Genomic DNA, 14629 nt, shown 5'->3' with positions numbered 1-14629 from the left:
GATTACCTGGTTGATCGCTTTCAACAGTAAACTCTCTCTCTCTTTCCCTCTTGTGTCTTTTATACCGATAATGAGTTAAAACAGATGCTACCGATACAGGTAACAATTGGAGACCTTGTTAGACCTTGTTAGAAGTTGGACCTCTTTGACAACCATAAATCTTGCTTGTTAGTAAGTGAACAAGTACTTATTTTCAACTCTAATTTTGAAATAAAATATTTTAAAATCAAACAATGTGATTTTCAGTTTTTTTCCTTACATTTTCTCTCTCATGGTTGAGGTTCATTCATTATTTTAAAGAAAGACCCTAGTGCCAGCTCCTGCTGGACAATTTCCCCAGGGCCCATGTCCCATGTCAGCACATCCATCCACCACAGATGCCCCACAAGGCTTCCTGACTTTCATTAGTTTTTACTACACGTTTGAATGCACATCCACACTCAGACGTCTAATTTGTATTTCCACCCCTCCCCTTAGATTTGAGATGTACTTTGTAATCAGGGCCCTCAAATTTAACAAAACTACATAAAAGATGTGTAAGGTCAGAACAGAGTTGGGAATGGTTGTTCTGCTTGTAAGTGAAAATTCCAGAAGACTGTCTTTTCCTCTTTATCTGTGCGTGTATTTGAGGATGTCAAATGGCAAACCTGACAAAAATAGAAATGCAAAATGTCAGTATGAACTGTTCTTACCTTTTTTAGCTTGGTCTGGTCATCTTTATATGTTATCATGAGTGCAAGAGCAAGATCTCCCTTAACTCGTCTTGTTCCCTCACAAAGCAGAGGATGCTCTGCTTCACTGACTGTTGTCTTCATCCCTGATTGCACAATTAAAAAGATACCATTAAAGAATTATCTTACATATACTGGGATTATCAACTTTCACAATTTAAGACCAAGTAAATAAATGGGTAACCATTGTTATGAAAACAAAAGTCGAAATATCTTAAAACTGAACTACACAAATCCCTCGTTTTTCACGAAAATGTAGACCAGTTATGGCCGTGATAATTGAAAAATCGTGAAGTATGATCATGCTACATGTTTTTACCCGCATATACAAAAATACAAGTAAACAAGTACAATTAACAAGAAGTGTATTATTAATTAACAGTTTCAGGAATATGAAAAGACTAACGTATTAACATCTAAATATATTTCTAAAAACTAAATACTTTAATTACTCTACTCATAGTGAAAGATCTATGGTGCAAATCCATCAAAATGCTGGTTCATTTTGTGTGTTTTAGTCCACACGAGAATTTGCAATTATGCACCCCGGAAGATGCGCCTCCACCAGACTTTTAGCTGCAGGAACCTATCGAAGGTTGTTTGCGTTTGTCTTCCCTTCAAAATATTCCGATAACGATGCACACAAATGTCCTCACAATAGGATAATGCACGATGACTTGCCAACGGGAAGTAGTATACTTCTCTTGTAATAGCGTGCAAGCTCTGCCGCGGGTACACCATTCTAACGAGGATAAAATAAAACGCTGCACAGACGTTTGGTCGCCGGTTGTTGGGTTTATTCTGTATTACTATTATACATATATGTGTAGTAATTCATTTCTTTGTTAAATCATTCTTCCTATTATTTCGCTCGAGGTCATAAACAATCGTCTGGTCCTCTCTCACATGGACTTCTTATCCAAGGATTGTTCATCCAGCAATTCACCCAATCTGGGGCTTCGAGATCGGTTGTTCTCTTTTGCAACGGGGCCAGGGTCACTGGCTAATAACAAAGACGGATATCTGCCAATTCCAGCATAGTGGCCATACCTCGTGACGCACTTCGGTCTTCTTTATGTAATTGTTATATGATTGTTAGGTCAAATGAAGGCGTGATTGTTTTAATCCAAATGTTGTTGGTTTTAGTCTCCTGTTTTGTTATTGTTAAAATACCTTGATTGTTATTATAATTACAGCATGATGAATTAATCAACAACCTTGTACAGTGTTCCCTCGGTTATAGCGGTCAATGGGGATCGGGACCCCCCGCAATAGCTGCATTTCCGCGAAGTAGGCGTGCCCCTTCAAAAATGCTTAAAGAAACGTATAACACGTGCACAAAAGCACCACCAAGCAAAAACATCATAGTAGTCCGGATGGAGGATCTTCTGCAGTTTTTTGCACGTAAGAAACATCGTTATTAGGAGTTGTGAACATTGTTTTTTTGGGCGGTGAAGATGCGCCTGTAAACAGCCATGACGTCATCAATGCGATTCCTGAACTCTCACCATGTTATTGACCATTTCTTTGGCCTGTTTTTGATGCAATTACTAATTCTTATTGAATATTTTGTCTACACCTCTTGTAAAATGATGTAATTTATAATTTTGACTTAATATCTTTAATTTTTTTTTCCTGAAAAAAATCTGCGAAGCTCTCAGTCCGCGGTAGCTGAAGCGCGAAGTAGCGAGGGAACACTGTAATTGTTTTGATTCATGGCCTTAAGAGCCGTACGAGAATGATGATTCGAGGAGATGCTTTGAAGACCAAGGGGAATTCTTGTTGCTTTTATGTATGTTCCCTTACCCTTAAGGTCCTTATCCGTGATCCAATCTATTTAATTAAATGTCAATAATTGAATAAGATGTCTGCCTGCAGTTATTGATAATTACAAAGAAGGGTAATTATTGATGAACCTGCTGCTGCACAATTGTTGGTTGACTAGCCACCAATTGTGCAAGTTCTCCTACTAGAAAACAATAGAGAGACCTGTAATTGTCAACATGGGTAAACTTCAACCATGAGAGGCAGAATGTGGAAATAAAAAGAAAATCACGTTGTTTGATTTTGAAATAATTTATTAGAAATTAGAGTGCAGAATAAGTATTTGGTCACCAACGAAAGAGCAAGATTTATGGCTGTCAAAGAGGTCGGACTTCTGAAATGGTCTAACGAGGTCTCTGCTTGTTGCCTGTATTAATAGCATCTGTTTTAACTCATTATCGGTATAAAAGACACCTGTCCACAACCTCAGTCTTTCATACTCCAAACCCCACTATGGCCAAACCCAAAGAGCTGTCGAAGGAGACCAGAGAAAAAATTGTCGACCTGCACCAGGCTGGGAAGAATGAATTTGCAATAGGTAAAACGCTTGGTGTAAAGAAATCAACTGTGGGAGCAATTATAAGAAAATGGAAGACATACAATGTCTTCCATTTTCTCCATAGAAGATCTCACCCTGTGGCAACAAAATGATAACAAGAACAGTGACCAAAAATCCCACAACTACACGGAGGGACCTAGTGAATCACCTATAGAGAGCTGGGAACACAGTAACAAAGGCTACTTCAGTAAAACAATGCGCCACCAGGGACTTAAATCCTGCACTGCCTGATGTGTCCCCTTGCTGAAATCAGCACACATCCAGGCCCGTTTGCGGTTCGCTAGAGAGCATTTAGTAGATGATCTAGAAGAGGACTGGGAGAATGAGTTATGGTCAGATGAAACAAAATAGAACCTTTTGGTAGAAACACAGCTTCTCGTGTTTGGAGGACAAGTAATACTGAATTGCATAAGAGGAACAAAATACCCACTGTGAAGCATGGGGGTGGAAACATAATGCTTTGGGGCTTTTTTCTGCAAAGGGAGCAGGACAAGTGATCTGTGTAAAGGAGAGAGAGATTTTGGGTGAAAATCTTCTTCCATCAGCAAGGACATTGAAGATGAGACGTCGCTGGGTCTTTCAGCATGACAATAATCCCAAACACAGAGCTAGGGCAACAAAGGAGTGCGTTCGTAAGAAGAATTTCAAGGCTCTGGAGTGGCAAAGCGGTCTCCAGATCTCAACACCATAAAAAAATCTGTAGAGGGAGGTGAAAGTCTGTGTTGCCCAACGGCAGCCCCAAAATATCAGCAACATCGTGTGAAAAGCTTGTCAACAAAGGATACATACATAAAGTATTGAGATTAACTATTGGTATTGACCAAATACTTATTTTTCACCATGATTTGCATTTTTTTTTTAAAATCAAACAGAGATTTTCTGTTATTTTTTCCACATTCTGCCTCTTAAGGTTGAGGTTTACCCATGTTTACCAATACAGGCATCTCTAATTTTTTCAAGTAAGATAACTTGCACAATTGGTGGTTGACTAACTACTTATTTGCCCCACTGTATGTACGTATGTGCGTACGTACGCACGCACACACGCACGCACGGATATGCATGGATTTGCATGTGTATATTTATGTGTATATACAGTTGTGGTCAAAAGTTTACATACACTTGTGGAGAAAATATTAACATGGATCTCTTGAGTGTCCAGTTATTTCTATAACTCTGATTTTTCTCTGATAAAGTGATTGGAACACACTCCTTTGTCACAAAAACATTCAGGAAGTTTGGTTCTTTAATGACTTTATTCTGGGTTAACAGAAAAAAAAGTGATCAAATATGCTGGGTCAAAAATATACATACAGCAACACGAATTAGCAATTTTGGTGACTTAGAAAGTTGTGTCAGTGAAATGAGCTTCATAGCCTCATGGCCTCTTAACCTCTTGTGAGTGATGAGTGACTACAGCTGGTGACCTCTCTGAGGCCATTTAAATATGGCTCATTGGATGCAAACACCCACAAACACTGAAAAAGTGAATTCTTGACTTGAACAAGTCAGGAAAATTACTTGGAGCCATTTCAAAGCAGCTGCAGGTCCCATCACCTGCTGCTGAGAAAAAATTGGTCAGGAAGGTGAAGATTGAACCGAGAATCACCAAAAAGCAGATCTGCCAAGAATTAGAAGCTTCAGGAACACAGATGTCAGTGTCCACAGTCAAGCGTGTTTTGCATCTCCATGGACTGAGAGGCTGCCGTGCAAAAAGAAGCCCTTACTCCAAAAGTGGCACCTTAAGGCACGACTGAAGTTTGCTGCTGATCACATAGATAAAGATCTGGAGGATAGTTCAGTGGTCGTACAAAACAAAAATTGAGCTGTTTGGCCACAATGCCTACCAATATGTTTGGAGAACAAAATGTGAGGCCTTTAACCTTAAGTACACCATGCCTACCGTCAAGCACTGTGGTGGTGGTATTATGCTGTGGGATGTTTTGCTACCAATGGAACTGGTGCTTTACAGAGAGTAAATGGGAAAATGAAGGATTACCTTCAAATTTTTCAAGATAACCTAAAGTCATCAGACTGAAGATTGGGTCTTGAGTGCAGTTGGGTGTTCCAACCGGACAATGACCCCAAACACACATAAAAGTGGCAATGGAATGGCTAAAACAGGCCAGAATTAAGGTTTTCAAATGGCCTTCCCAAAGTCTTGACTTAAACCCATTTGAGAACTTGTGGACAATGCTGAAGAAACAATTGCATGTCAGAAAGCCATCAAATCTAACTGAACCGCACCAATTCTGTCAAGAGGAGTGGTCAAAGACTAAACCAGAAGCTTGCCAGAAGCTTGTGGATGGCTACCCAAAGGGCCCAATTGAAGTGAAAATGGCCAAGGGACAGGTTACCAAATATAAGCGCTGCTGTATGTATATTTTTGACTCAGCAGGTTTGATCACTGTGTTCTGTTCACCCATATAAAGCTATAAAAGAACCAAACTTCATGAATGTGTTTTGTGACAAGAAGTATCTGAAGCATCTGATCAGTCATTGGAATAACTGGAAACTCAGGAGATCCATGACATTATTCTTCAAAAGCGCATGTAAACTTTTGGCCACAACTGTATGTGTATACATGTGTTTGTGTGTACATTTGTATGGATTTAAATGTGTGTGCGCGCCTGTGGATACATGCGTGTGAATACATGTGTGTTATGTTTTGCACTAAACTCAATTTTCCTATGACCCTGTTCATTTGAGTGACTGGTTTTGTATTTTGCTGGCACGCTACTTGTTGCGATCAACCCAGTGGACGTTCACCCTAAAAATCACCCGCGCATTCAGAGAATGACGGTAAATCCATTCAAAGCATCCCAGGGGTGTGGCAAGGCATTTGACTTCTGTGCTCGCAGCACTTTTAACCCTCAAAAACATTCTCAATGGTCAAAGTAACAGCGCATTAGAACTATAAAGAGGAAATGCCTGAGGTGAATGACAACACAATGCACGTGTGAACGGTTGGATAATGGATTGAAGCAATGGATCAAACACAATTTAACACCTTTGCTAACGGATAGCCAACCAGTAGTTCGGGCAGGCAGCGTCGCAGGTACGTGAAGATTTGGAATGAATTGTCAATGCTGATATCACAGCGAGGAGAATCAAAGGCTTGGGGTGATGCATGTTGTGAGTTACAATGGATTGAGGATGACTGGGTTCAACTGTCGGTCAACACTGCTGCTGGAGCTTTCGCCAAGTCTGGAATCAAGTTCCCGAAATACACAACTCTGACTGATAGTTGAGCCAAGCATGTTAAACGCGCAACTCTTTATATCAGAGTGTACCTTTTACCTCAATAAAGCATTATCAAACTTAGTTTTGCTTGTGCTATATTAAAAAAAACATGCTAGCGGATAGCCTAGCATATGCTAGCTATTGGGGTAGACCTGCCAACTGGCTTAATAATTGTTTGTTCATGTCGAGCCAATGTGGCCAAATTGGTTTTACAATTGTTTGTTAGGACAGTGGAATGTAGATTAAGCCAATTAGCTGGCCTTGCAATTGTTTGTTCGCACCACAAATTGTAGGATAGCTAACTAACTGGCCTTGCAATTGTTTGTTCGCAGCACAAATTGTAAGTTAGCTAACTAGCTGGCCTTGCAATTGTTTGTTTGCCTGACGAAATGTAACATAGGCTGGCTAGCAGGGTTTGTAATTGTTTCCTTGTATTGTGGAATGTGGCCAACACGCTTTGGAACAGTTTGTTTGAAATGTGCAATATAAGATAGGCTGTGGCAGTTTACGGGAGCTATAAAAATATTGTGTTTGCATACAACTTAAACCTGCTAATGTCTAACCATATTAGCCCAAAGTTTTGTTTACATAAGCCGTGTCCTACATCACTGTCTTAGAAATATTACCCTATAGTTCCTATATAAAGACTGACCTAGCGTTCATTCAGAGAGAATTGCAAGGAAGGCAGGCTGTGAGAGGTTCACAGCTGTCTGAGCATTCTCCAACCATCATACAGTCCGGTAATAAACCTATTTCCGATTTAAATTGATCTTGTTGTGAAGTTGTATTTTCAGACCTATCACTAGCAGCTAGCATAGCATGCACTAGCGGATAGCATAACATACGATAGCCGATGGCATAGGATACAATAGCAGCTAGCATAACACACGATAGCCGATGGCATAGGATACAATAGCAGCTAGCATAACATACGCTAGCAGATTGCATGACATATGCTAGCAGCTAACATGACATACGCTAGAGGCTAGAATAACATGGGTACGCTAGTGGCTAGAATAACATACACTAGCCTAGTGTCATGCTAGCGCCCTTTCAAACAAAGTGTCCTATTATTGAAAACTGAAACTATACCGGCAAATGAGACTGCGCTCTATCACACGGTGCGTTTTATAGGAGTGAAAATACAGTAGTTATTTACCAAGTGCTGAAACAGCTGCCCCAAAACCAAGCTCTTCATCACCAGGCATCTCACTGCTGTGCTTGCGGTTTATTGGACTGGAACCAGTTGGAGAAACAACTGCAAAAAAAGGGAATACAAGTTTTTAAAAATTATAAAACTAGAATTTCTGCTGCGTATTCTATAGGTGAAGCAAATTTTGATAATATACTGTGGCCAAAATGTGTTCTTCCATTCATTTTTATCATATACAACCAGAAGAGGCCAGGTTTGCCGCGCCTTAAGTAAGGCTTGGTAGTAGTTCAAATTTCACAACGTGCACATAGCGTACCATGTGCGGTTTTACCGCACGCAGCTCGTATGTTTTAATGGAAAGCGCACTTCCTTTTCACTGCACACTAACATTAGTACTTCTGCGCACCCCATATTAAAAGGCTAGAGGCAATGGGTTAGGGTGAATAGGGGATGTGGGTTTTGGAAGAAGTCGAGATCCAACTGTGGTTGTTATTGCTTGTGATTTTTCTATGTATGCATGGTATGCCAATAGATAGTTTGAGAGTTGAGTAAAAGATGGCACTAAGTTTTGCCCCAATTTGTCCTTCAGCTTCGCTGCACGCCGCTGACCTTATTTTTTCTGAAAACAGTGGTTTTGAGAATCACCAGTCTGAAGTGTAATTTATTTTCGAATTGTGGCTCAGTAAAAAAAAAAACTGAAACTTGGCATGGACCTTCTGAACGGCCAGATTCAAAACCCTGCCAATTTTTTGTTGAAATCCAGTAGACGTTTAAGTCGCAATGGGAGTGTATTGTTTTTTTTGTTTTATAGGTTTCATCTGCTATTAAGAGACCCATGATCTTGAAACTGGATCAACATCCTTAACGAAATTGTGAACATGTGTCAAATTTGGTGTGAATCAGACAATTTTTTGGGGGAAATCCGATTTTTTCGCGTATAAATTTTCGACAGTTGTCGGAAAAATTTTGATACAAAACCAATTCTATGACATCCACAGACATTCAAAGCATTACTACTTTAGAGTCCATAGGGAACGAACTGAAAAAAAACAAACATACAGATACACTCGCACACAGAAAAATATGCATTTATTAAAGGTTTGTCAATGTATGTTTGCTTTTGGGGACTGAACCAATGAAATTAAACATTGGTTCGGTAGGAGTTGAAATGTTTTTTTATTTTATTTTATTCCGGATTAACACTTATGACGGGAGTTAACAAGCGTCTGTCTGATTCGGTGTGAATCGGACAATTTTTTTGAAAACTCAATTTTTTTAGACTATCGATTTTTTATACATACTGGGGTGCTTTGACACAAAACCTAATCATGACACTCTCAGACGCCTAAATTATAACTGAATTTTGATGAAAATTGGTTCAGCCGCATCACAATCCATGTAGATCGAGCAGATATACACACACAAACACAATCACATAAACACACACACACACACATGTACATTGACAAAGATGCATTTATATAAAATTTAGTTTGGATTAGATTAGATTTAGATATTATCATAAAGCCTAATGAGAGTGCTGCAAAGTTAAAAACTAGAATAAAATGTTGAAGACCTTATTTGAAAAAAAATCAACGAGCTCAGCTGATGACATTCCGCAAACTGCTTTAGAGCTGTGGACCATGAAAAAATTTGAATGCTCTAATTCAAAGAACAGACAAATAGTACTCGAATGTAAGAAGATCTCAGGCCCTGTGATGGCAGATCAAATTAAATCAGATCAGCTAAATACTAATATTAGATATTCACTTGTAAAATGCCATGCCGGTTATCCTCACAAGGGTCACAGGGACCATATCTTAGCCAACTTTGGGAAGTAGGCAGGGGAGACCCTGAATCGGATGCCATTCAATTGGATTAAATTGGATAACTTTATTCATCCCGTATTCGGGAAATTACGTCGTGGCAGTAGCAAGAGGGTGATTAGACAGAACAGCAAAGCAAAAGCACAAAGTATAAAGCAAATCAAAGTAAATGGAATTAATAAATCATTAAAACATAAAAGCAGAAAATACACAAAACGAACAAGAGATGACGGAGCTACCGCGAACGCCGGCTGCCGCTTAAGCAGCGCCATTTTGGTTGTGGTAACTGGATCAGACTCAAATGACGTTGGAAAGTTGGACAAAAACTGGAACCACACACAGGAAGTCTTCCACGAGATGGGGAACTTCTGCAGACTGTGACCGAGGTGGAGAATATGCAGTGCTCTTCCAAGCTTATCCGCAGTTACTCAGTAGTCTGAAGCTGAAGAAAAAAATCAGCATATATATGTGCTTATATATGTATGTGTATGTACACGTACATATATATATACATACATACATATACACACACACACACACACTCACACTCACACACACACACACACATTTATATACACACATGCACATACATTTAAATATCTGTTCACACGGGAGCCAGTGGCAGTAGCTCTGTACACTTATGTTTTTCATGTTTTACAGCGTTCTGTTAGCCTGGCTTCTTTCGGCTACTTCTTTTTAGAAACCAGTCAGCCATGCCTACGCTGTCACACACATGGGATTAGCTGTTACAATACGCAGCAGAAGGAGCAACACTTTGGAGGCACCGGAGTTTCAGAGCTGGACAAAAGTGCCGGGAGAAGAGGCAACGCTTGTGACCAACCATTCCATCGTGGGATAAGATGGAAAAGCTGTCGGGGCTTACCAACAACAGAGTCGAGGAGTTGTGCCCTGCTGTTGCTTTACTTCCGCTGGAGACTACTAAGGAATTGTGCGGACAAGCTTGGAAGAGCGACTCTGTATAATCTCTACCTCGGTCACAGTCTGCAGAAGTTCCCCATCTCAAGAAAGTTCCTGTGTGTGGTTCCAGTTTTTGTCCAACTTTATGAGTCTGTATCCGTTTTTGCTAACGCAACCAAAATGGCGCTCTTTAAGCGGCAGCTGGCGGCAGCTCTGTCCACTCTTGTTCGTTTTGAGTTTTTGCTGCTTTTATGTCTTAATAATTTGACAATTCCATTGTATTTTGTGATTTTGCTTTGCTGTTCTGTCTAATCACCCTCTTGCTACTACCACAATGAAATTTCCCAAATACTGGATGAATAAAGTTATCATATAAATCCAATGTAAGCACATATATACATACATACATATAGATGTAAATGCATGCATACAGTATGTCTTAACACTCAGCCATTTATTTTGTTAAAGAGCCTGACAACTGATGTGAAGAAGGATCTGGGTAAGTGCTCCTTCTTGCAATGAGGGTGCAGCAGTCTATTGCTGAAAGAGCTACAGATGAACTCCACAGACTAATGCAGGGGGTGGGAGGTGCTGTCCGTGATGAACATCATCCTGTTTAGCATCCTCCGCTCTCCCACTTCCTCCACAGAGCTGGCCCTCCTGACCAGCTTATTCAGCCAGTTTCTGTCCCTCTCCTTGCTTCCGCATCCCCAACAGACCACTGCATAAAACACTGTAGATGCCACCACAGTGTCGTAAAAAGTCTTCAGCGGGGTCCTGCACACTCCAAAGGACCGTAGATTCAGGTAGAGGCGACTCTGGCCCATTTTATACAGGGCATCTATATTTGTGGACCAGTCCACTTTGTTGTTGAGGTGAACACCCAGGTACTTAAAATTCTCTACGATTTCAATGTCTGTACCCTGGATGTTCACCTTAGTGGTTTGTTGAGGATTCCTCGGAAAATCGATGACCATGTCCTTTGTCTTACTGGTGTTGATGTAGAGGTGGTTTTGCCTTCACCAGTCAACAAAGGCCGTGATGACTCCCCTGTTGCAAAGCACAATAACACTGATATGGATGGATGGATTCATTATCGAAGATAATAGATCCAAGATGGCGGCATGCATGGGTGCAGCGGCTCTATTCTCTCCAGTTTGGCGTCGTTCGTTATTCTAGTCACCAGGATTTATTTACTCTCGGAACGAGATGTGATACATCTGTCACAACTACTACCAACGGACCTATGATATCCCCGAGGACATCTTGAGAGGTCCGGGATCTCCATGGATAGTCAGCCCACTCAGAGTACATCGGACAGGGCGAAGAGAGGGAAAGCAAAATTGCCGCTGGTGACTTCAACAAAGCATGTTTAAAGACTGTTCTCCCTAAGTTTAGTCAGTACGTGAAGTGTCACACTAGAGGAGACAAAACTCTTGACCAGGTTTATTCCAATATCAAACATGCGTATAAAGCCACTTCCTCCTATACCTGGCTGGATCAGACAATCTCTGCCTATCCCTCACCTCTGCATGCACTCCACTCTGGAGGTTAAAAAGGGCACAAAGAAAGATAATAACAACTTGGCCCGAGGACACCCTGCAACAATCCATCATCTATCCTGCCTGAAGTCTGCCACCATTATCCCTGTCCCCAAAAAGCCAACCATTGACAGCCTGAATGATTATAGGCCTGTTAGACTCACGCCTGTGATCATGAAGTACTTTGAAAAGTTGGCCGTCCGCCATATCAGGAATACAATCCCTCCCTCAGTTGACTTTCACCAGTTTGATTAAAGAGCAAACAGGTCCACTGGGGATGCTATCGCCATTGCTCTATACACAGCACTAAGCCACCTGAAGCACCATGGGAATTACGTGAGGATCATTTTCATTGACTATAGCTCAGCCTTCAACACTTTGGTAAGGGACATTGTGACTGAAAAACTCTCCCACCTTGAACTATCGTCTTCCATCTGCTGCTGGATAAAGAACTTCTTAACCAACCGACCACAAACTGTTAGACTTGGTCCCCACCTCCCTCTTCCTTCATTTCACTGAGCACTGGCTCCCTGTATACATACGACTGTACACCAACCCACCAGTCTAACTCTATCCTTAAATTTGCCGATGACACCACTGTGTCGGACTCATCTCAGGAGGTGATGAGTCGGCCTACAGAGAAACTGTCTTCGTGGTGCTCGGTGAACAATCTCACACTGAACACCACGAAAACTCAAGAAATAATCCCAGACTTTCTTAAACACAACACAGATCTGGCCCCACTCCTCATAAATGGAGTATGTGTAGACAGGTTCCAGTCCTTTAAATTCCGGGGGTCCACCCACGGATAAGCTCTCCTGGTCTACAAACACCACGGCAGAAATGAAGAAGGCTGTTGGGTTTATTCTGTATTACTTTTATAATAGTCGTATTAATTCATTTCTTTGTTAAATCATTCTCTTTCTATTCTCTGTATTAATTCCTTTCTTTGTTTAAATCATTCTCTTTCTATTTTCCAAGTGTTGCGAGGTCACGCCAAGTCATCTTTAACCTGGACGGCCTGTTCCAGGATGGTTATACAAACAATCCACCCAATCTGGGTCCTTGAGATTTGGTGGGCCCTTGGTGACGAGGCCAGGGCTATTCGGCCAATAACAAGAATATTGTTATCGTTATGTAACCGTGCACTTCGGGTTTTTCTGTATGTAACGATTATATGATTATGATTATATTATATGATTCTTAGGTCAAGGAGGTTGTATAATTACTCTAATCTAAATGTTGTTAGGTCTAGTCTCCTGTTTTTGTTATTGGTAAAATACTTTGATTGTTATTGTAGTCCCAGATGTTGTTTTTACTCATACGTGATGGAATGATCAACAACTCTGTAAATTGTTTTGATTCATGGCAATAAGAAACGTACGAAAACGTCTATTCGAGGAGACGTTCGGAAGTTGTAAGGTGACACTTGCTGTAACGCTCCCCTCCGGAGGCTTTTATCTGTTGTATCCATTTCTATTTAATTAAATGTCAATAATTGAATAAGATGTCTTCCTGCAGTTATTGATAATTACGGACGAAGGTAATTATTAATGAACCTGACAAAGGCCCAGAAAACGACTCAATTTCCTCAGGGTACACAGAAGGAACAAAATGGACACTAAGATTCTGGTAACCTTTTATAGAGTCACTGTGGAGAGCATCCTGGCACACTGCATCTCAGTGTGGTACGCTGGAAGTACGGCAGCCGACAAAAAGGATTAACACTGCCCAGGACAGAAAGTAATTAACACTGCCCAGAAGATCGCCGGCTGCTCTCTGCCCTCACTGGAAGACATTGCCTGCCCTCAGCAGAGCCAGGAACATCATCGGGGATCCATACCACCCTGGTCACAATCAATGTTCCCTATGAATAAATCATGTTAATAAATATGTCACTAAAATATCCACAAATCTGTACTGTCTAACTTATAACTGTTTTTTAATGTATCATGACTATTTCTTGAATGTTTATATATCATTACTATTTATTGACTGTTTATCCATCATTACTATTTCTTGACTGTTTATTTATCATTACTATTTATTGACTGTTTATTAATCATTACTATTTCTTGACTATTAATTTATCATTACTGTTTGGCAGTGGCGGTCCGTGCATTTTCTCGTAGCCCCTTTAACAAATCAATCCAACCCTCAAAAACTATTTCATGGCTATAAGACCTCTACTGCAGTTACAGCTGCGACACATAAAAAATTATTAATAAATCAATGCACAAAAATGGGGGAAAATCCACTTCCTAGCAGCATTTATTGATTGAATACAAATACTGGAGATTTTGAGACATTACAACCAGGCCAGGGGTGATTTCCCCGAGAAAAGACGGACGTCAATGGCGAAACGGCAAAAATTGCACTAAAATTGGGTAAAATCCACTTCCTAGCAGCATTTAGTGATTAAATAAAAACACTGGAGTTTTTCAGATATCAGAACTGGGCCCATAATTGAAATATTATTTAGGAATACAGACAAATTTTTCTAAGCAAAAATCATTTTTAACTGTACACAATATCCTTCCTGCTTTATTTCTTCCTTCTTTACTATCGCTATTGAAGCTAATGATGAAAGTCGAGCCTGTCCTTTCGTATTTCTGGCACAATCCGTCTTGAAAATGGCTTTAAATAAACAACAATATATTTGCTTCTGCAACTCGCTCCAAATACAGTTTGGTAGCTCTCAGGTAGCGCACTGAAAGTAGCGGAAACACCCTTTTCCCGGCTGTAACAGTCTTGCTACCTCAGGAGTTGACCGCCCTTTCTTAATGATGTCCATTTTTTTCTGGAAAAGTCAGTCTAGAAAATAACTTTGTGAG

General features: G+C 40.4%; 1 protein-coding gene across 9 annotated transcripts in view; it reads right to left on the bottom strand.

Moving 5' to 3' along the window:
- zswim8 (zinc finger, SWIM-type containing 8) overlaps window positions 1–14629 on the bottom strand; it is a 79627-nt gene that overhangs the window by 46823 nt on the left and 18175 nt on the right. For 8 of the 9 annotated variants that reach the window (XR_013327998.1, XM_077729105.1, XM_077729106.1 and 5 more), the window contains 2 exons: window positions 7517–7615; window positions 693–817 (listed from right to left, as the gene is read on the bottom strand). Coding sequence is in view for 8 of the 9 variants with exons in the window: in XM_077729105.1 (XP_077585231.1) it covers window positions 693–817; window positions 7517–7615 (224 nt within the window). In the remaining variant the exon portion in view is untranslated. Of the gene's footprint in view, window positions 1–692; window positions 818–7516; window positions 7616–13432; window positions 13455–14629 lie in introns of those variants that run through there. The other variant, XM_077729112.1, reaches the window with a different exon arrangement.

This window comes from Stigmatopora nigra, chromosome 12 (assembly GCF_051989575.1).
Source record: "Stigmatopora nigra isolate UIUO_SnigA chromosome 12, RoL_Snig_1.1, whole genome shotgun sequence".
Taxonomy (NCBI): Eukaryota; Metazoa; Chordata; class Actinopteri; order Syngnathiformes; family Syngnathidae; genus Stigmatopora; species Stigmatopora nigra.
Note: the sequence above shows the minus strand (reverse complement) of the source record. Positions and strands in the feature narration are given on the sequence as shown.